The sequence below is a fragment of the Lithobates pipiens genome, unplaced genomic scaffold (assembly GCF_037356315.1).
Source record: "Lithobates pipiens isolate NorthernLeopardFrog02 unplaced genomic scaffold, aLitPip1_a1.2 Scaffold_23, whole genome shotgun sequence".
Taxonomy (NCBI): domain Eukaryota; kingdom Metazoa; phylum Chordata; class Amphibia; order Anura; family Ranidae; genus Lithobates; species Lithobates pipiens.
This window is the reverse complement of record NW_027507785.1, coordinates 248039074-248063088: the sequence shown is the minus strand read 5'-3', so window position 1 is coordinate 248063088 and position 24015 is coordinate 248039074. Positions and strand designations below refer to the sequence as shown.

The 24015-nt window shown below is 41.3% G+C and overlaps 1 protein-coding gene across 1 annotated transcript in view; it reads left to right on the top strand.

Annotated features, from left to right (window-relative positions):
- DNM3 (dynamin 3) overlaps positions 1–24015 on the top strand; it is a 514556-nt gene that overhangs the window by 122211 nt on the left and 368330 nt on the right. The window contains exon 16 of the mRNA XM_077453003.1: positions 11675–11788. Within this exon, the coding sequence (XP_077309129.1) occupies positions 11675–11788 (114 nt within the window). The remainder of the gene's footprint in view (positions 1–11674; positions 11789–24015) is intronic.

Here is a 24015-nt window from a genome sequence, read left to right as displayed (position 1 = left end):
TGAGCGAACAGTCCGCTCGTGTGTAGGCTTGTTCGGCAAACTAAGTCTCGCGCATGCTCAGAAAGAATTTACACGGCGAAGGTTGCATTGCAGTGTATCGGACGCCGAATTTCTCGTCCCGTCGTACGTGCCGTTCACGTCATCGCGCAAGTTTTCAGCGGACTGTTCGTTCGTCGTGTGTGGTCAAGTCCGCTCATGCAAATTTTGAACGGACTGTTTGTCAAACTGTTTGACGAACCTAGTTGGGCGGACAGTCCGCCCGTGTGTACGCGGCCACAGAGAAAGCCTCAAAGAGAACCATTACGCACACCACTATAACTATTCCTATCCACGGAAAAAGGTTTTTTAGGTATCTTACAATTTTTTTAAGTAGCAGAGACCAGAACAGTTTGAAAACTCTAATTTATGAACTTTCCACTATGTAATTAATGTTCACACAGTTTACACTGTTTGTTAGGAATACATATTTGGTAACCATTCCAATGTGTGTCTTTAGAGAAATAAAAAACAGCTTAACATCGAACTCAAGCTTAAACTTCTCTTTTTTAGTTATGGGTGGAACGTATTGGGATTAAAGGGGTTGTAAAGGTTTGCCTTTTTTCACCTTAATGCATCCTATGCAATAAGGTAAAAAAAACCAGACGATACCGCCCCTCCCCCCTTCCCCCATTTTACTTACCTGAGCCTGTTCACCTGTTGTCCTCTTCACCGCTCAGCCTGGCCGTTGATTGGTTAGAGTGGATGGATCAATCACATGCAATGACGAGGTGCGCCGGGAGCAGGGCCGAGTGATACGGTGAGCGGCTATAGCCGCCGGCCATATCACGGAAGCATGCCCGCAAGAACTAACCACCATGCGAGGGAGCTTGCATGAAGGTGGTTAGTTCTTGCGGGGAGGAGCTGAGACAGCCGCCGAGGGACCCCAGAAGACTAGGTTTGGGTCCATTCTGTGCAAAATGAGCTGCACAGTGGAGGTAAGTATAAAATGTTTGTTATTTAAAAAAAAAAAAAATCTCTTTACAACCCCTTTAAATCATCTTTCAGGGTTTTATATGTATATGTCACTCACTTACTCTCAAAGTGATGGTGCATAGCAAGACTACCCAGATAGCAAGCAATTGTGCTGCAAATTTTAAAATTACTTGCTAAGCTATTGGTAGACTTGTCAGGCTCCACATGTTTGTTGCTCAGTTGCAGCAAGTAACATTGCATAACACCAGATCAACTTTCTTTGCATACATTCTGCAAGTCTGCTGCAAGTTCTGGTTCAGTTATGTTGTGCAATAATCATCTCACCACAGGGGTCACTGTGGCTGAATTTTCATGCTGTAGACTTGCAGAGCTCTTGCTGTAGACTCATCACTGCAACTTTGCTCTTGCTAGAGACTTGCCATGCAATTTTGCTACAAATTGGAAAAGTGTCAACTAGAACTTAAAAGTGCTCTGCAAGTGTACAACTTGCCAATGCAAATGTGCAGCAAGTTAGCCGGCTTACAATTCAACACTGCCACAAATTTGTGGCATATTATCCTTGCTATCTGGGTAGCGTTGAGGGGCATCCTCCTATTAGGGATGTGGAGGAGAGCAACAGCAATGAGAGGAAAAATAAAAGTTGGAAACTTAAAATGAAAAAACTGAAAAAACATAAACATTTAAATTTAGTTTTTATTTAACCGGTTCATGACTTCCCCACGCAAATTTACTGCTACGTGATCTGGCACTGCCGGGTCTGGGGCGTGCACACATGCCACCGGTGACCAGCTCCTGCTGTGACTGGACAGAGCGGGAGACATTCAGCAGGTCCGGCGGAACCCCATGTCTGCTGGGACCCGCCGATCGTTGATGAGCGAAGCAGAACAGCGGTCTGCCTATGTAAACAAGGCAGATCACCATTCTGCTAGTAGGGGAGTCTGCTAAGCAGGAATACGAATCTGTGTCTTCTCACAGCCAAAATCCCCATAGTTAAAAAGCACTTCCTAGGAGCACATTTAACCCTTTGCTCGCCCCTGAGGTTAACCCCGTCTCGGGCAGCGTCATTAGTACAGTGACAGTACATTTTTTTAGCACTGATCATTTCATTGGTGTCACTGGTGTCCAAAAAGTGTCACTTAGTGTCCGATTTGTCTGCCGCAATGTCGCAGTTCTGCTAAAAATTCGCTGATCACCGCCATTACTAGTAAAAATCAAAATCCATAAATCTATCCCATTGTTTGTAGATGCTATAACTTTTGCGCAAACCAATCAATATATGCTTAGTGGATTTTTTTTTAACAAAAATATGTAGAAGAATACATATTGGCCTAAATTTATAGAGAAATGTGATTCTTTACATTTTTTTATTGGGTGTGTTTTATAGCAGAAAGTAAAAATATTGTTTTTTTTAATCAAAATTGTCGTTTTTTTTTAATAGCACAAAAAATAAAAACCGCAGAGGTGATCAAATACCACCAAAAGAAAGCTCTATTTGTGGGAAAAAGGGGACATACATTTTATTTGGGTACAGCGTTGCACGACTGTGAAATTGTGAGTTAAATTAATGCAGTAGTTATACAAGTAAAGCCGCGCCTATGGAATAGGTCTTGATCAGCAGGAGTATGTATAGGTATTAGTTTATACCTGTGACCTTGTGTTCTATATAATTTTTTATTGGTTACAATTCTTCTATCTAATTTTTATCTTATTAAAAGATTAAGTATAAGCTTTCTTTATTTTATGAGGTTGCTGCCACCCTAATATGCGAAGGCTGCACTAAACAACCTGCATTAATGGAATGATTCTTGATTAAAGGTTATTGGCGCTACCTCCACCCAGTTAATTTCAGTAACACTCTTTGCTTACTCAAACCTTTTATGTCTATCTATCACCTTAACGTGTCCCCAGGGACTATGTGAATTAAACCCGTGTTCCGTATTTTATCTCAACAACACCCCATTTATCCAACACCTAAAACTCAAGGCAAAAATTGATTGCACCCCACTTTGTATCACCTAAGTGAAATAGTGCCACTATAGTTTCATTAATATTTAAGAATCTCAAATCAAAAAGATATAAATACAAAAAATAAAAATAAAATAAAATAAAAAGTGATTGGTAGAGGCCTCTGCCGTGAAAAAACCTAACCACAAACAAAAAGCCAAAAAACACAGAAAAAAACACAGAAAAAAAAGGGGGAGAAAAGAACCCCCAGCAGTTTTAGTGTTTACCAGTGCCAAACCTCTTCCTAATTGGGGAAGAAAACTATCATATACATTCTTTGTGCTAGTTATTAGATATTAAATACACCAGATCTCCTTATATTAATAAGTGTAAAAGGAGGAAGCACAAGATTTCCTCATGCAATAATATCCAAAAAAAAAAATTATACAATAAACAAAAAATCAAAAAAGACAAAATATGTGAAAAGTCCAATTACATCCAGTGGTCTATACACCAATCCACGAACATGTGAGAGTGTGAAAGGGTCAAGTGAGCCCAATATATGTCAAAAATAAGCAGTATAAATATCATCAAAATATTTCAGTCCACATTGAGTCTTCTATAACCGTATCAATGCAATTACGCCTCTTCAGAATACAGGAAAGGTGACTTTCGTGAGATTGCCTGCGCTTTATTAGTGACTTTCGTGCTCGTTCCCCCTCAAGGATCCCCACTCACCAGATCCATTCACCCCCTAAGGGGTTATACGCCTGTAATCTGTATCCTGTTTGTCCGAAGATTCCACCATCCAGTTATATCTCCAATAGGTCCTTCTCAAGGTCTTTTAAAGAGATGCTGGTAAGTCCTTATATCCAATAGTGATTTCCTCAAATAAAAGAAAATTCCCTCATGGTGTAGTATTTTTGATTATAGTTGGGAAAGAGGGGAGAACAGTCTGATATTCTTCTTTAAAAAGCAGGTATTTTTAGTTATGTAGAAATAGTAGGAGGCTAGTTTCCACTTAAAAATACTTTATTACAAAAAAAGCTTTATACAACACTCTGTGCAGAAAAAGGGGTTTTTTTTATGCAAGATGCAGTCTAACAATCCATGCATCAGCATACACCGTATATAACTTGTGTTATACGGCTCAAAAAGATGTAATGTAACAACCCTTTTTCAGCAAAAAAAGAGACAATATAAAATATAAAAAATAAAAAGTAAAAAGAACAGATGCAATATAAAGCACTGATTCCGGAGTGCAAAAAAGATTTTCTTTATATATGTACCAAAAGTTCACCAGTTATGAAAAAAATAGATAAATAGAAATAAATAAAAATCAAAAATGAAAAACAGAATCTCCTACGGTCCTTTACATGAGTCTGCAGAGTATCTGCACTTAATCCCAAAAAGCCCTATTCCCCCAGTGCTACAGTCCCCTTACTACAGTGGGGTTAAATGATGGTCTCCTCTGGGGGCCGTTTATCAGGCTTAGTTTGGGTTAGGAATGGAACTACGTAGGTTAAAAAGCCGAAAAAGAAAAAACGTTAATGTTAAAAGAAATTTTAAAAAAGTTTATCGGGCTTGTTCCCACTAACTTCAGCCCAAGTATCATCGCTGCTGAGGACGTCTCTGACGAAACGCGTACAGCGTCATTACGCACACACGTCACTTCCGGTGCGCCTGGACCCGCTGGAACGCAGCCTGGAACGCACGCCGCGCGTTCAGGGGAATTGTCTCTACGGCGGACCGGCGAGTTGAATACTTGGGCTGAAGTTAGTGGGAACAAGCCCGATAAACTTTTTTAAAATTTCTTTTAACATTAACGTTTTTTCTTTTTCGGCTTTTTAACCTACGTAGTTCCATTCCTAACCCAAACTAAGCCTGATAAACGGCCCCCAGAGGAGACCATCATTTAACCCCACTGTAGTAAGGGGACTGTAGCACTGGACTGTAGGACTGTAGCACTGGGGGAATAGGGCTTTTTGGGATTAAGTGCAGATACTCTGCAGACTCATGTAAAGGACCGTAGGAGATTCTGTTTTTCATTTTTGATTTTTATTTATTTCTATTTATCTATTTTTTTCATAACTGGTGAACTTTTGGTACATATATAAAGAAAATCTTTTTTGCACTCCGGAATCAGTGCTTTATATTGCATCTGTTCTTTTTACTTTTTATTTTTTATATTTTATATTGTCTCTTTTTTTGCTGAAAAAGGGTTGTTACATTACATCTTTTTGAGCCGTATAACACAAGTTATATACGGTGTATGCTGATGCATGGATTGTTAGACTGCATCTTGCATAAAAAAAACCCCTTTTTCTGCACAGAGTGTTGTATAAAGCTTTTTTTGTAATAAAGTATTTTTAAGTGGAAACTAGCCTCCTACTATTTCTACATAACTAAAAATACCTGCTTTTTAAAGAAGAATATCAGACTGTTCTCCTCTCTTTCCCAACTATAATCAAAAATACTACACCATGAGGGAATTTTCTTTTATTTGAGGAAATCACTATTGGATATAAGGACTTACCAGCATCTCTTTAAAAGACCTTGAGAAGGACCTATTGGAGATATAACTGGATGGTGGAATCTTCGGACAAACAGGATACAGATTACAGGCGTATAACCCCTTAGGGGGTGAATGGATCTGGTGAGTGGGGATCCTTGAGGGGGAACGAGCACGAAAGTCACTAATAAAGCGCAGGCAATCTCACGAAAGTCACCTTTCCTGTATTCTGAAGAGGCGTAATTGCATTGATACGGTTATAGAAGACTCAATGTGGACTGAAATATTTTGATGATATTTATACTGCTTATTTTTGACATATATTGGGCTCACTTGACCCTTTCACACTCTCACATGTTCGTGGATTGGTGTATAGACCACTGGATGTAATTGGACTTTTCACATATTTTGTCTTTTTTGATTTTTTGTTTATTGTATAATTTTTTTGGGATATTATTGCATGAGGAAATCTTGTGCTTCCTCCTTTTACACTTATTAATATAAGGAGATCTGGTGTATTTAATATCTAATAACTAGCACAAAGAATGTATATGATAGTTTTCTTCCCCAATTAGGAAGAGGTTTGGCACTGGTAAACACTAAAACTGCTGGGGGTTCTTTTCTCCCCCTTTTTTTCTGTGTTTTTTTCTGTGTTTTTTGGCTTTTTGTTTGTGGTTAGGTTTTTTCACGGCAGAGGCCTCTACCAATCACTTTTTATTTTATTTTATTTTTATTTTTTGTATTTATATCTTTTTGATTTGAGATTCTTAAATATTAATGAAACTATAGTGACACTATTTCACTTAGGTGATACAAAGTGGGGTGCAATCAATTTTTGCCTTGAGTTTTAGGTGTTGGATAAATGGGGTGTTGTTGAGATAAAATACGGAACACGGGTTTGATTCACATAGTCCCTGGGGACACGTTAAGGTGATAGATAGACATAAAAGGTTTGAGTAAGCAAAGAGTGTTACTGAAATTAACTGGGTGGAGGTAGCGCCAATAACCTTTAATCAAGAATCATTAAATTAATGCAGTGCCGGATCACAAAAAAGGGCCTGGTCATGGAGGGGGTAAACCTTCCGGAGCTGAAGTGGTTAAAGAATGAGAACCTTTTTAAAAAAAATACTTTTAATGGAGTTTTCCTGTGAAAAAAGGGTTACATAATAAATCCTCAGGGCATACCCCAGCTTAAACAACATACAGTCCTATGAGTTCTAATATATTCTATTGAAACAACTACAACCTTAAACTACTCGTGTCATCAAGTTGGAGGGATATGGGGAAGGATAATGGATCTTATACTTCAGGTGACCACTTCAGGGAGTGATGCTGAGGTTGAGGATAACACATCTAGGTGTACTTTTAGATAACAGAAAAATTAGGTCTTCACCGCTACAAGACATTTAGTTAAAGTAAACTTAGGCCGCGTACACACGGGCGGACTGTTCGCCCAACTAAGTTCGTCAAACAATCCGACAAACAGTCCGTTCAAAATTAGCATGAACGGACTTGACCACACACGATGAATGAACAGTCCGCTGAAAACGTGCGTGATGACGTGTACAGCACGTACGACGGGACTAGAAAAACGACGTCCTATACACTGCAATGCAACCTTCGGCCGTGTAAACCCTTTCTGAGCATGCGCCATACTTAGTCCGTCCAACTTGCCTACACACGAGCGGACTGTCCGCTGAAACCAAGTTTGGACGGACAAAACCAAGTTTGAACGCACTGTCTTACGGAAATTTCCGTAAGACTTTGTTCGTCAGACTGTCCGCTGAAACAGTCCGCTGAAGCCCACACACGAGCGGACTGTCCGCTGAAACACTGTTCAGCGGACTAAGTTGGGCGAACAGTCCGCCCGTGTGTATGCGGCCTAAGGGATCCAGATCCTATTGTGTTGCATTCGTGATGTCTGATTCTAACCACACGTGCCAAATTATGTCAAATTTAGCTGGGCAGCATTTGGCGAGAGAGTGGCCGCTTTGTATAATGGCAACGCTGAATTGATCAATGATTTCCATGAATTCAAAGTGGATACCTCTGGTTGTTCCCATTTTATGAGGAAAGCCTTTCTAGCATAAAATAATAGGAGTCCTATTAGAGTTCTGGTTGCTCGGTGGTGGGCCAGGGAGCCCACCAGACCCAGCAAGCAGATCAACAAATTCAGAACAAAGTTTCAATGAATTTGAGATGGATCTCTTGTAGAAATAGGATATGTGGCTTGTGGGACGTTAAGGAACGTTTACATTTATCATTCAGGCCTCGTATGTTCCAGGAAACCAATCTAACATCAGCCATCATGTGATAACTTCAGATAATTGCTAAATCTTTCAGTAATGACCCTAGAGAAAATTTCCTCAGAAAACAATGAAGCAGAAAAGGAGATGAAATGGTGATAAGAATGACAGTGTAATCAGACAACCAAGCAGTTTTAAACTTAGCAAAAAATATCCCAACATAACCAGGCTTGTAGTTTGATCTCTAAACTTTTATACCAACAAAAATCGCCTACGTGAGGCTCAGAGTTCCAGGGAAGACCCCTGATGGTGTCCGGCCTGTAACAGCAGTGTGAGGGGACGTGTATCCCATCACATCCGGCGGGAGACCGGATAGTGCAGAGATGCCCAATGCGGGCATGATGGCATCGAGGAGGTATGTTGATTTATCTTGCTGTAGCTCTGATTAGCTAGAATCAAATAAGATCAGGAGAGTGTATTGCTCCAAGTAGGGGTGTGAGCCACACCAGCCTACCTCCAGATTCAGGGGCATGCCTAGTTGACATCCGGCTTGTCCCGCTAGGTGGTCACTAGGATGAAGAAGGATGTCAGACAGCTGGGTAGAGGAGTCCCGCTGCATGTCCCTTGGAGGGAAAACTGCATTGCTCCACACGTTGTAATATGCTGAATTGATCAGGCATCCTTGAAATATGAACAAACTAACCTTGGAACAAAAACAACAGCTGGGATTGTTAATTGGAGAGTAAGCACAAAGACTACTGCAGAGATAATAGCCAGCCTCATCAGGGGTTTCAAAAAATTTCACCGAACCACCATGTTGAACTTGCAGGCAACTTGGGTAGAGCATGGAATATTTGATATTTTGAGCCGCCTTCTGACATCAGTGAATTTCTTGCGACATCTTTGCATATCCACAGAGAAGTCAGGGTAAAGATGCATGACTGTATGCTCATAGGAAAGGGTGGGATGCTTGCGGGCCTCACTAAGGATGGGATCACGGTCTCTGTAATCAAGAAATCTCACTAGGAAGGGAAACCTCACTCGGTGGAGCCCCAGGGGTGCCCCGGCCAGTTGGGACTCTATGGGCCCTTTCCACCACATAGGATGGTGGGACCTCGGTCAGATTAAGAAGTGTCTTAAAGAAAGCCTCCGCAAACTCAGCTGGGTGGTACCCCTCTGCCCCCTCCGGAAGACCCAGGACCCTGACATTATTCCTCTGGAGGCGGTTTTCCGCATCATCAGATTTAGCCACCAGGGATTGGATGGTGCGGTGCAATGTGAGGAGGGCATCATCATGGCGGGCAGTGAGATCCTCTGTGGTAGAGATTCGCAACTCAGTTTTAGAAAGTCTGCCCCCGATTTTATCCAAATCTGCCCTGATGAGGTTACATTCCTCAGCCAGGTGATCAATGTGGACCAGTAAGGGGATTCTACTCTGTTCTAAGGATAACAAGGATAACAGTGGTGTCACTTGCCTGTGTTGCCTGCAGAGGTAGAGAGGCCACCGGGTTCACTGCCAGTTCCATGTCTGCTAACAGCGCTCTAAATTGATCCTTTTTGGTTGCTGATTTTCTCTTTGAAGGCATGAGCAGGTGTTCTGGGGATTTTCAGGCTAAACTGCAGGATTTTGGAATTGCCCCTTTAAGAGAGCCTGTGTTGTGAAGAGAGGGAGACTTCTATCCAGGGGTGGCAGATACCTGAGACTAGTGCAATGCTGACCTCCCCCTCTGAGGCCTAATGGCACTGGCTGACAACCCCCAGATGCTGCACACCCTAACAGCCCCCTCCAGGGATGTTGCTTCAGGGATGGAAGTGTGGAGTGGCCGCTCTCCCTGTGGATCATGGCACCAAAGCACGGAGGATGCAGGAGGCTCCGTAGGCCTCAAGATGGCGGCGGGCCGCAGATGTGTGGAGCTGGCTGCGGCCCAGATATTGACAAAGTCGGACAAAATTCAGTCCGAAATTCAGGCTGGGAATGAGGCAGCGGATATCCGGGGACAAGCAGGGCAGCTGTACAGGCTCACCAGGATGTGCTGTGGGAAGGATGGGGACGGAATACTGCAGGATTAACAGAGCTCTTCACCAGCACGCCCTCCTCGGCTCACATCCGGACATGCCCCTCCAAGAATAAGAAACTTTAATTTAAAAAAATAAAAAAATTTTGGCACACAGTTGACCTTGCAACACAGGAGTAGTGACAGATTTTATGACACAGCTTGAGTCATAAATTTCTCCTTCTGCCTCTCCTAACATGGAACTTTACCCATACCAACTTGATAAAAAAAATACTGTTCTTTGGCAAGGAATATACAGTCCACATTAATAGCTATTCTATCAAAATGAGTGCATGCTGAAAATTGCCTCCAGCATTGCTCCTGTTTCTGTTTGCTGGAGGCTGCCATTTTGCTGAACCCCTGAGCCCCCGAGTAGCAGTAAATCTTTATTCTATCAGTAGATTGGCCTCTAGTGTCTCTGATTTTTGGCACAATGAGCATGTGCAGAGCTGGGTGAGACAGTGTATTACTGGATTCTAAACAGTATAGGCACCTGTTTTTAATGTTTTACATAGCTATACCTACAAAAGGGCCCAGCCTGAAGTGATCTAGCAGGACTTAGTTTTCAGCCTAAAGTTCCACTTTAAGAGAAGCATTGTGCTATGACAAAACGTGCCCCAACCATTTCCATTTTTTAGGTGTGCATGCGCTCTATGCAAAGTTTGATGCAGATGTTTAGAAAACTGTTGCGGCTGGCTGTCCAGAATTACAGGGGTTGTAAGCATACTCAAAGCCATTACTAATTATTTCTTTTTTAAATAAAAGGCATCTGAGTTTGTGCTGGATGGGCATCGGATTATTAGTTTCCATAAGCCTCTGCACAAGAAATCAGAGTACTGTAAGCCAGTAAGGCTCTACTGCTTTATACAGTTCTGTTATCTTTTTTAGACTTTGTAGGCTTACAGGATGCAGAAAGCACAGGGTCATTGTGTCTCCCAAGTATGATCTGTTTTATTAGCAGTCCATTAAGCAGGCTAGAGTTAAAGTTTAGACACTGGAAACTGCAGACTTTAAACAAGTGATAACACTCTCCCTGTTGTATAGCTTCGATTACAGAACTAGAAATATTTTTGTAGGTGTAGTGTGCAATATTTGGGCATGCTTTGGCTATGGCTATGCTATACACATCTCCTTCCCCTTGTTTTACTATATAGTGAGTACTTTTTTTGGAAAACATGTCAAAGTGATATCAGTAGGTCCAATAATATGGATTCCTGAGGTCATTTGCCAATTTCCAATTGTTGGTGATAATTGGCCTTGGCCCAACTTCTTGAACATCCCTATTGGTTATTGAGGCGACCCATAACATTTAAAGGGGTTGTAAACCCTCAAGGTTTTTCACCTCAATGCAATCTATGCATTAAGGTGAAACATCTTCTGTGCAGCAGCCCCCCAGAGTCCCCCTTTTACTTACCTGAACCCGTTGAGCACAGCAGCTCCAGTCCCTGTCTCAGATCCTCATTGGGTATATTGAAAGCAGCAGGAGCCATTGGCTCCCACTGCTGTCAATCAAATCCAGTGACATGGGAGGTGGAGGTGAGCCCTGCTGTCTATGTCAATGGACACAACAGCAGGACTTGGGAGCGTGCCCACAGGAGTGCCGCCATGGAATGCGGCTTTGCGTGGGGGCACTCGAGAAGAGAAGGAGTGTCGCCGGGGGATCCCAGGAAAGGAGAATCAGGGCCACTCTGTACAAAACACTTGCATAGAGGAGGTACGGTAAGTACAACATGTTTGTTATTTTAAAAAAATTATAAAAATGTACCTTTACAACCCCTTTAGGAATCAATACATAGTCTTGGAAGGTAGAGCCAACCTCAGCCATTATAGGAACACTTGAGAGTTGCATATTACTCAAACTACCTGTGTCTTAGATCTACTAATTATTAAAGTTACTCAGGTATGTTACTGAAAATTTTACATGCTCATGTACTTTTTCTGTGCAGGTTATTCGGAAGGGTTGGTTGACTATTAGCAATATCAGTCTTATGAAAGGAGGATCCAAAGACTACTGGTTTATTCTTACTGCAGAGAGCCTTTCCTGGTATAAAGACGATGAGGTAAATGAGATACATCAAGAAGAACTTTTTCAAAAATATAAAATGTGGTTTCTGTTGATTAATTTCTACCAGAGTGTATCAGTTGTTAAGCTGGCCATACATTAATCTTTTATTTTTTTGTTCAACCAGCGGGTTCAATGGAAAAAAAAGCCTTGATTGCCCCATTCACACATTGTATGTGTATGGGAAATCACTCCTGCGATGCTTTTGTATTCTGATGGATGGGTGTCTTACCCACTGTCAGAGCACACTGATCCTATAGCTGGCGGCACTGGTTTTTGGGGAAAAACAGAAGTTGGATCGACTTCTGTACAACCAGCTTGCCCATACATGAATCAAAATCAGGCTGGTCTCTGCTGAACTGGCCGAGTTTAGATCCATGTGATGGCGCGTACACACGACCGGACTTTCCTGCAGACTAGGTCTGAAGGGATTAGATCCGATCGTGTGTGGGCTAGTCCGATCATTTAAAAAAAAAAAAAAATCAGACGGACCTAGAAATAGAACATGTTTCAAATCTATCCAACGGACTCAATTCCGATGGACTAAAATCGGGAAAACCGTTCGTCTGTGTGCTGGTCCGACAAACCAAATACGATGCAAGGGCAGCTATTGGCTACTGGCTATTGAACTTCCTTGTTAAGTCCCGTTTACGTCATCACGTTCAAAACAAACAGACTTAGTCCATTCATGTATGGCCAAGTCCGTTTGTTCGGAAAGTCCATCGGAACTCAGCCGAAGGTCCGTCGGGAAGACCGTCAGACCTAGTAAGACCGTCAGACCTAGTCTGACGGAAAGTCCTGTCGTGTGTAAGTGGCATATGGCTACCTTTAGGAGATCAGTGAGATCCAGTGTAAAGCAAAACCTTTTTATTTGTGGCTATGATTTGATCATTTGAGTTTTTTGGTCATTAAAAAAATCACAATAAAGTTAGCATGCCATTGCCAGAAGGCTTGCTGTTTCTCTCAGCACAGTCTCGAGAGCATGGAGGATATTCCAGGAAACAGCCAGTTACTCTAATGCCCCATACACACGGTCGGAAATTAAGACGGAATAAGTCTGATCAGATTGTGTTGTCAGAAAATCCGATCGTGTGTGGGCTCTGTCTGACTTTTTCTATCGGAACTTGTGACTGAAAAAGTTTGAGAGCAGGATCTAAAATTTTCTAAAAGTGTGTAGAGAATTCCGACGCACAAAATGCCACGCATGCTCAGAAAAAATTTGGAGATGAAAGCTATTGGCTACTGGCCTCTACGTAGTTCCGTTGTATGTTACTAACGTCACCTCGTTCCGAACAATTGGATTTTCCGACAACTTTGTGCGACCGTGTGTATGCAAGACTAGTTTCAGCCAAAATCCGTTGGAAAAAATCTGAGGGATTTTGTTGTCGGAATGTCCGACCGTGTGTACAGGGCATAATGGATAAGTCAGATCGAATTATGTTGTCTGAAAATCCGATCGTGTGTGGGCTCTATCGGACTTTTTCTGTCAGATTTTCTGACACACAAAGTTTTAGAGCTGGATCTAAAATTTTCTGTCAACAAAATCTGATTGCATAAATTTTGATCGTGTGTAGACAATTCCGACGGACAAAGTGCCACACATGCTCAGAATAAACTAAGAGTGACGAAGGCTATTGGCCCATTTATAGTCCCGACGTACGTGTTTGACATCACCTCGTTCAGAATGATCGGATTTTCCGACAACTTTGTGTGACCATGTGTATCCATCGGAAAAAATCTGACGGATTTTGTGGTTGGATTGTCCGACCGTGTGTACAGGGCATAAGATAACTGGACAGGACCCTAGAAGGTCCTTAACCCACAAGTAGTACTGGTATCTGCTCCTTTGTGCAAGGAGAAACAAGATGAGCACTGCCAGAGCCCAACAAAATGACCTCCAGCAGGCCACTGGTGTGAATATCTCTGACCAAACAATCAGAAACAGACTTCAGGAGGGTGGCCTGAGGGCCCAATGTCCTTTAGTGAGCCCTGTGCTCACTACCAGGCACTGTGGAGCTCGTTTGGCATTTGCCATTGAACACCAGAATTGGCGGGACCGGCACTGGCGCCCTGTGCTTTTCAAAAATGAGAGCAGGTTCACCCTGAGCACATGTGACAGACATTTAAGGGTCTAGAGAAGCCATGGAGTACATTATGCTGCCTGTAACATCATTCAGCATGACCGATTTGGTGGTGGGTCAGTGATGGTCTGGGGTAGCATATCCATGGAGGGACGCACAGACCTCTACATACTAGACAATGGTACTCTGATTGCCATTAGATATCGGGATGAAATCCTTGAACCCATTGTCAGACCTTTACGCTGGCGCAGTGGGTCCCGGGTTCCTCCTGGTACATGACAATGCCTGGCCTCATGTGGCGAGAGTATGTATCCAGTTTCTGAAGAATGAAAGAATTGATATCATTAAATGGCCCTGACACTCACCTGACCTAAATCCAATAGAACACCTCTGTGACATTATGTGTCAATCCAACCGACGCCACCAGGTTGCACCTCAGTCTGTTCAGGAGCTCAGTGATGCCCTGGTCCAGATCTGGGAGGAAATACCCCAGGACACCATCCATCATCTCATTAGGAGCATACCCCAGTGTTGTCAGACATGCATATAAGCATGTGAGAGCCATACAAACTACCGAGTACCATCTTGAGTTGCTGCAATGAAATTTCAGCAAAATGGACTAGCCTGCTGCATCATTTTTTCAATTTGTTTTTCGGGGTGTCTTTGAATTCAGCCCACTGTAGGTTTATAATTTTAATTTCCATCAAACGATGTGGCATCCTTTCGTTCCTAACACACTACCCAGTCCATATCAGTCCAAATCAGTATAGATATCCAGCGTGATATTTTTCCCCATTGAGATCTGATGTGTTTTTGGGTATTCAAAGTGTTCCTTTAATTTTTTTAAGCCATGTATATATATATATATATATATATATATATATATATATATATATATATACCGTATTTGCCGGCGTATAAGACGACTGGGCGTATAAGACGACCCCCTATTTTTCAAGTGAAAACATAGGTTTTGGGCAATACTCGCGGTATAAGACTACCCCCCTTCTGAGGCAACACCATTTTAAAAAAACATTAGAACGATTAAAAAATACAAAGCAAGAATGCCAACTACTCATCCGCCATGCTGTGTTATGTCATAAAGTAAATCAAACAATAATAACACAAACAGAGATCTATTGAATGCCACAACTCTGGAAAGTAGAATTTTTCACTAACCAAACCTATACCACTTTTGGGTTACATTCTATGGGAATTGTCCACCAAAATGCATTTAATAACCCCCCTGTCATATGTCCCAGATTTACCTGTCCCTCTTGGGTGCCTCAGACCTCAAAGGCAAATAGCAGGATGTATAGTAGTAGGAGATCAGTGAATGGATTTACCCAGGGAAGTATGGTGAGCGGTGTATTATTTTAATGAATACAACGCCTGCTTGGATTGGCAGAGGCTGTAGCATCATCAGCCCTTGCCTCTCTCTCTCTCTCTCTCTCTCTCAAAGCCCATCCGAGCAGGCTACTCTATGTAGCCTGCTCGGATTGGCAGTGGTTGTTACTCCAATCCAAGCAGGCTCTGTATTCATTAATAGAATACATCGCTCGCCGGGATTGGCTCAACGGAGTATACTGTTTGTTGCTGAAGCCACATACAGTATTAGCAGACATTTGGGGGCTGACATCCATCGGGCAGCATTGTATACCTGTATACCCGGTGTATAAGACGACCCCCAATTTTTGGCCATTTTTTTTAAGTGTAAAAGGTAGTCTTATACGCCAGCAAATACAGTATATATATATATATATATATATATATATATATATATATATATATATATACACGTATACAAGACAATTTCAACATTTTAAATGGTGCGTTTTCCATAAACTGTTTTCCTCTTTAAAAACAGTAGATGAAGCATTAATAATGATGATGTCAGCTGAATTTCCGGCTAGTTATTGGTAAGAGGCCAAAGAGACAGTTTCAAAAGAAGATAGTTTGTGCTCTATGCAAACGTCTTCTCTAAATACATACCACAGGTGTGGAATCTATTATCCCAGAGAGGGGAGTCCGCTGTTTTATTCTGATTAGACATCTTTCCATAGTTTGAAGAACTGTGTGTAAAATATAGTAAACTGAATTTAAAAATAACCTCTCCTCCCTCACACTGCTCCTACCGCTCCTATTTTAGTTTAACAGAGTTCCACACAATTAGAGGTTGTACTCATGAGCATCATCTGAGTATTCCTGCAGCTTTTCCAGAGACAGTGTGTTGTATGTCACCATACAGACAATGAATAATGTTGGCTTTTAAAAGCACTGTTTCCGAGAACTGCATTACATAGGACTAGTCATAGATGGGAGTGCTTGCAAGCATGGACCCTGTGTGCTGAAAATAAGAATGTTACAGTACAAGTCATTGATGAAAAAGGTTACTAACATAAACTGTGTACTTATAGCAGCCACCCAGATTCTTTGTTTCTTTTTTTGCAGTACTGCATTTGGATAAAGGGACATCTGATTGGATATGAAAGGCAATACAGGCTACTTCTTTTGCAGACATTTGAAATGAGTAAGGGCCCACTCACACTAGAATTTGCACATCTACTGCGCATTTTTACCTTGCATGTATGCATGCATTTGCTGTGTATTTATATGCGCATCTACATCCAGTTGACACATGTTTTTCTATCTGCATTTGTCCTGTGAGGTCACTTCCTTCTTTTTTCTTTCCTGGGCTTCTATATGCACTGTTATGCGTTGGAATGCGTTAGCATGAGTTTGCATGCATTTTTTGCATGTTTGCAGTGCAGAAAAAGGTAGCACTGCACTGCAATATTGTGAACTATGCCCATAGGATTTTGGACTGTCTATGCAACGGGATGCAATTGCCTGCAGTTGGATGCATTTTTGGCTGCTCCAACTGCAGCCAATTGCATCCTGCTGCATTAGGGTTGAATTGGTCCTCAGGTTAAGCTTAGATGTGTGATTGGTGGGATGTTAAAACCCCCTGGTTGAGATGTGTTTTAGCGCCCCCAACTGTCCCCCTTGAGCTGCAATGGCAGTGGTTGGTGGTGTTCACATGTAGCAGTTGTTATGGTTCCCTTCACCTATCCAGTATATTGCCATTGGTGGGCAGCAAGCCTGTAGAACACAACCTATTCAAGCAAATAGGGAAGTGCTGCAAACTCTCTACAACCGTGGTGAGAAGGCGTAATGTTGCCTCCTCATCACCTGCCAATTGCCTCTGAAAGGTGATCTGAACATGGATCATTCTTTAGAAGAACGGTGAGTTTAAACGCACATCTAAACCTAGCCTTACAGTGTGAGAAAACCTGCACTAATACAGCCATTACTGATAAGTGTGAGTACAATCCCTGAGGACTCATATGCATGCCCAACACAAAATGTGGTTTCAGACTGCAAAAATGGTCACATTGAGCTGACCTGATCTCTGTGTTTATGATAAACTTAATTTACTATAAAAGTGAATAGAGATTGTTTTGCACTCACTGCCAGACCTAAAACAATGTACTAGGGATAGGAGAAGTTCTAGGTTCAAATACCCCTCTCTGCAAAAAAAAAAAAAAAACACCAATATGCACACTATCACTGCTTACAGACTGGCCAGGTGCCCCATATCATGCTGCCAGGAGACAGTCAATACCCTTACATTCCCAGAAATGGCTAAGAAAGGAAACTGAGGGGTATCCTTTGTTTCTGCAGTGCAGTAACATTAGAAGAGGCCACATAGGCTTTCACTACTTCCTTAGGTTCCATTAACACGCGGTGTCTCTGGAATGTGTGACAAAGCAAACTGGGCTGCAAACACACATCGTGCTTGCAGTGCCATTAACTTTTAATAGCATCCCAAGAATGGGTAGAACACGCATGCTTGCCATGCAATTTTGATGTGTGGCAAACAAACTACAAATGCACCAAAACATGTGATGAAACACTGCGCCACACAAAAAAAAGGTTTTGGAGCTTCTTTGGGGCTGCCTTATTGTAACTATACTCAGCAAACAATAGCAAGCATTCGCTGGGAGAATCTCTGTGTGACCTCCAGCGGAATTGCTGGATTTTTATGAAAAGGTGTTTCATTTCAATGGTAAGATTGCCATTCTGCCTGTGAACTGTCTAATTGGCGGGTGCAGGCAGACATCTAGTCTGCGGTATACCTGCTGCTGGGCTCCTGCTGTGTGTGATCACAGCAGGGGTGGGTCGCTGGTGGCGCACATCGCAGACTTGGAAGTGTGAGATCACGCAGTATACAGTGCCTTGCAAAAGTATTCACCCCTTTGGCATATTTTGTGTTTTGTTGCCTCACAACCTGGAATTAACATGGATTGTTTGAGGATTTGCATCATTTAATTTACAGAACATGGCCACAACTTTGAAGATTTTTTTTTTTTTATTGTGAAGCAAACAACAAATAGGATAAAATAATAGAAAAAGTCAATATGCATAACTAGTTACCCCCCTAAATTCAATACTTTGTAGAGCCACCTTTTGCGACTATCACAGCTCCAAGCACTTTGGATAAGTCTCTATGAGCTTGCTACATCTTACCACTGGGATTTTTGCCCATTCCTCCTTGCAAAACTTCTCCAGCAGGATGGTTTGCGTTTGTGAACAGCAATCTTTAAGTCTGACCACAGGCTTTCTATTGGATTGAGATCTGGGTGTTGACTAGGCTATTCCAACACATTTATATGTTTCCCCTTAAACCACTCAAGTGTTGCTTTAGCAGTGTGTTTGGGGTCATTGTCCTGCTGGTAGGTGGACCTCTGTCCTAGCCTCAATCACACACAGGTGATACAGGTTTTTCCCAAGAATATCCCTGTATTTAGCACCATCCATCTTTCCCTCAACTCTGACCAGTTTTCCAGTCCCGACTGCTGAAAAATATCCCCACAGCGTAATGCTGCCACCACCATGTTTCACTGAGGGGATGGTGTTCTTTGGGTGATGTGATGTGTTGGGTTTTCTCCATACATAGTGTTTTCTTTGATGGACAAAAAGTTACATTTTAGTCTCATCAGGCCGGAGAACCTTCCTCCATACATTTTGGGAGTCCCCCACATGCCTTTTCACAAACTCAAAACGTGCCATTTTCTTTTTTGCTGAAAGTAATGGCTTTTGTCTGGCCACTCTGCCATAAAGCCCAACTCTGTGGAGCGTACAGCTTATTGTTGTCCTATGTACAGATACTCCAGTCTCTGCTGTGGAACTCTGCAGCTCCTCCAGGGTTACCTTAGGTCTCTGTGCTGCTTCTTTGATTAATGCCCTCCTTGCCCGGTCCGTGAGTTTTGGTGTGTGACCGTCTCTTGGCAGGTTTGCTGTTGGGCCATGTTCTTTCCATTTGGTTATGATAGATAAGCTGGTGCTCCTAGGGATCATCAAAGATTTGAATATTTTTTTATAACCTAACCCTGACTTGTACTTCTCAACAACATTGTCCCTTACTTGTTTGAAGAGTTCCTTGGTTTTCATGGCAGTGTTGGTTAGTGGTGCCTCTTGCTTAGGTGTTGCAGCTTCTTGGGCCTTTCAAATAGGTGTGTATATGTAATGACAGATCATCTGACACTTAGATTGCACACAGGTGGACATCATTTCACTAATTATGTGACTTCTGAAGGTAATTGGTTGCACCAGAGCTTTTTATGGGCTTCATAACAAAGGGGGTGAATACATACGCATATGGCAATTATAATTTTTTTATTTCTGAAAAATAGTTTTATGTGTATATTTTTATAATTTTACTTCACCAACTTAGACTATTGTGTTTCTTATCCATCACATATAGATCAGATTAAAAAAACATTGATCTAAAGGCTGTAATGTAACAAAATAGGTAAAAAAGCCAAGGGGGTGAATACTTTTGCAAGACACTGTATGTATGGTGGGCAGTCTGCAAGTGGTTAAAGCCATTGATGCGCTTACCCAACATGTGTATGAGTATTTATTGTCTGTACATAAGGGATAGTTTTACAGAAAAGTAGGTAAGATTTTTTGTCATTCTTTATTTTTGGAATTTTTGGGGTGAAGTCTTTCTGTAATCGGCTAACTACACAGCTAAAACACAGTCCCTTATATGACTTCAGAGTATAGTGTATAATTTACATACCAATCTGACACTTGAATGTACTGTATCTTGCATAATTACAGTAAAATTGGTTTCTAGCTGAAAAATACATATCACATTTCTGAGTCAACAACACACAGAGGTGCAAAATCTGGTGCAGCTGTGCATGGTAACCAATCAGTTTTAACTTCAAGGATACGTTTTCCTTTAGTAACATGTTACACATTACACCCATATTCATAGAACTAGACAACACCCTCCAATTCCCCGATCTGACCCCCCCCCCCCCCCCCTGCGCTAGCTGTCACAAGTTTAAAAAAACATGGCTAAGTGGGGCTCCTCCGATACTTGTTCACAATATTCTGTGAATGGAAAACGACAACGTCCGGCTGTCTATGTGGCTGTCAGCTTGTGGTTTTCAATGAACCACCACGTCATTGTTGAGCACTGTGGTAGTTCATTCTCTCTTCCTGTCAGATTGTATCTGCTTGCCTGTATGGGAAGTACAGGCACACAGATACACTGACAGGCTGCAGGAGACCTGCATGGCACCAGTGATCAGCAATGCTTTAGAGCAGGGATATGCAATTAGCGGACCTCCAGCTGTTGCAAAACTACAAGTCCCATGAGGCATAGCAAGACTCTGACAGTCACAAGCATGACACCCAGAGGCAGAGGCATGATGGGACTTGTAGTTTTGCAACAGCTGGAGGTCCGCTAATTGCATATCCCTGCTTTAGAGGCTCCAGAAACAAAAAATAATAAATGTACATTTTTTTACCTGCAAAAAAAATGTGCATTTATTTTTTGCTAAAAGGTGAACTTATCCTTTTAGCTTTTTCAATTAAGCTTTAACAATAAAACCTGGAAGCTGGTTTCTATGCAGAGCTGCACCTGATTTTGCACTCTCCAGTTTTTGTAAATCCACCCAACAGTGCAATGTAGTTAACATTTGTGGAGCATTTTGGAGGGATACTAACTCATTAATGGGATAATTGAGTTACCATTAAACTACCAACTCAATGGATATGAATATAGCTGATAGAGACAGCACTCCAGTATATTTGCTTTGCATCTCAATGCTACGACCTTTGTAACACGTGTGTGATTACTTATGCTCCAGTCGTGTATGTGACCCATTCCCTGACTTAAATAAAAAAGGAAGTTGTCCTTTTCCTTTCCAAGTTGTTTTCCTATTCCCTGGAGATTGCATAGTGTAGCTTCTTAAACCTAGGGAGCAGAAATGGTGTCAGCCAGTAAATATCAGAAAGACCTCCGTGATGTTAGGCTTACCGCTGGCTTGGTGCAGTGGGGTAGCGCTGATTCTTCATTTTACAGACCACCTCTGCTCAGACTTAACAACAGTCAACTTGATTATAAGGATCAAATAGTAAAGTATGTTCTGATTTGCTTAAGGCACTTATTTTGTGTGCATTTGAAATACTAAATTAACTAATATATAACGTAGGAATGCATTTGCAAAAAAATAAATTTAAAGGTAAAAGGTTTTCCCTCTTTAAAACTGTATTAAGCAAGATTTACAGTATTTGCAGCATAGAGCTCACTACTTGCTCAACTATGTTTTAAAACTAAACACTAGCATAATTAAATAGCTGTGCTCGGCCAAATTGGATGTGGGAGAAAATTCCTTCTTAATTCCTAAAGGCCACACAGATTTATCCCCAAGAATTCTCTATGCATTGTTTTTTTTATTGAAAAAATAAAATGTCTGCATTTATCTGGAACACATTTACATGATGTCGTGAGTTTTCCAGTTGGAATTTGAAAACGAGACCATCTGGTGTGTAGCGTTTGTTACCCTTTCTGCAAACAGAGGGCCCCCAAAGAGCCATGAAAATAAAGGCTCTGTTATGCTTTAGCTGTCGCTCATAACCCTCACCACTGGAATGAGCCCAATTAAGGAGGCTCTCTGCTTGCTTCGACTTTCTTTCTTACATTAACCCTCTCTTTGCTGGAAAGCTGCACCTTAGAAGTGTTATCTTGCATCTTTGTATGTTGCAAATGTAAGGATTACTATGTTTATTCTTTTTTTTTTCTCTTTTTGTTTTAGATTTTAGTCTCAATAATTTATTTACACAGTCACTCACTTCCAATTACTTTCCAACTCAGACAGTCACACACTCATTCATTCATGAGTTATACCTTTGTTATAAAAACATTTTTATATATAAAATAAGTTTTGATTGTTCATCTTAGTATTGTGAATGTCATTTAATTAATTTATAGTGTGTGTTTCCTACTGTTCTATTATCTAAATATTTTCAAAACCATCAAAGTTTTCTCCATGGTTCATGACGTTCACAGCGACAAGCACAGTTTGCAAAGATAGATAATTTATGGATAGGTCTTGGGTTGGCTTTGTAGATCACGCATAAGTATACGATCATCTCCTAGTAGTATTTCATTCTATTAGTGGTATGACAGTTTTAATTGACATTAAAAGGTTGGCTTGACCAAGGTCAAAAATGTCATTCTTGAGTTATCAGGGATTGAAAGGTGAATGGGGTAGACTTACTCTTCCACTGTCTTTTTGCGCATTTTGGTGATTCCACGGAAAAGATCTCCCCAGTGCAATTCTCAGGTCTGCACATCGGACTCTGACTCCAGCGTCTGCAACAGGAGAAGACGCAATGCTACTGCTTTTTTGTAGAGTAAACTAAGCTAATTAGCCAGTGGGGGAGTGTGACCTCTTGCAGTAGTTTGATAAACCTGGCAGCTCATGTTCTGACATTATGAAGATGGAGCCCATAAAATTGAATTTTCCTCCCACTAGTACTTTAGGGAAATAAAATGTGTGGACTCACCTTTTAGCTAAGGTGTCACTCACAACAGCACTTCTGCGTTTAGTGTTTCTAAATGCAATAGAAGTTATCTCAGAAGTATAAAAAGCTTTTATGCCTCCAGACCACTTTTTCCTGCATTTAGATGTTGCTGTATTAATAGCAGGTTTAGCCACGTTTGGGCCCTTTAAACACTTTTAATCACGTTTACCAGCATTTACATGCATTTAGAGTTTCTAATTGGATCCTGGACGCACATAATTCTATTTTAAAAGCAGATAAACTGAGAACACCTAAATACAGATAAATGTACAGGGAGAGATTTACTAAAACTGGTGCAATCCAAATCTGGTGCAGCTGTGCATGGTAGTTAATCAACTTATAACTTCTTTTTTTTTTAAATGAAGCCCCATACACACTATGAGATTTTCTGCTGATTTTTGTCTTTAGATATACCAAAACCATGTAGTGCAAGGGCCTGCCTGATTGCATACACATTGAACCTCCTAAGGTTTGACCTCATATTATATGGTTTTGGTAAATCTGAAGGAAAAACTGATAGTGTGTATGGGGCTTTAGGCTTTGGCAATAAAACCTAGAAGCTGAATGGCATCATCAAATAAACATTACATGTATTTATGTGTTTAGAAATGTTGTCTAAATGCATATAAACATAGGCTTGACAATGCCAGTGTGAATGAGGTCTAATGTGTGTAAATATGTAATGTATTTGCATTATCTAAAGTTTGCTAAAGAATCAATGCAAGTCTATTCTATTCTAGCAAGTCTAGCCACACTAGAAGCATAGACAAATGAAAGTAAAAGACCTTAAAGGCTAAGTTTATCTTTAGGAACATGTTACATTCATATTTAAGGTGCAACGTGTAACATGCTATAATGCAGCAACCTCCCTCCACCAGTGCTGCCTGCTTTGTGACAGCAGGTGAGGGAATCTTCTCTCTGTACCCACTGTCACATTTTTAAAATAGCGTAGCCATGTGGGCAGGGCAGTTTCCTGTGAATGAATTAGACTACAGGTACCGTCAGCCATTGCAGCTTACAGCTTGTAATTCTCAATGAACTGTGAGGTCGCTGCTGAGCACTCGTAGTTCATCGGTCTTCCTGCCATTTAGTAAATGTCTGCCTATATCAGAGGTATGGGCGCACAGCTTACTGAGATTATGCAAGATCCAGGCATTGTACCTGCAATCTGCTAATGGCGGGTGCAATGCTTTAAAGGCTGCATAGTAAAAATAATAATAATAAATGCACATTTTTTTTACCTGCAAAAAGATAT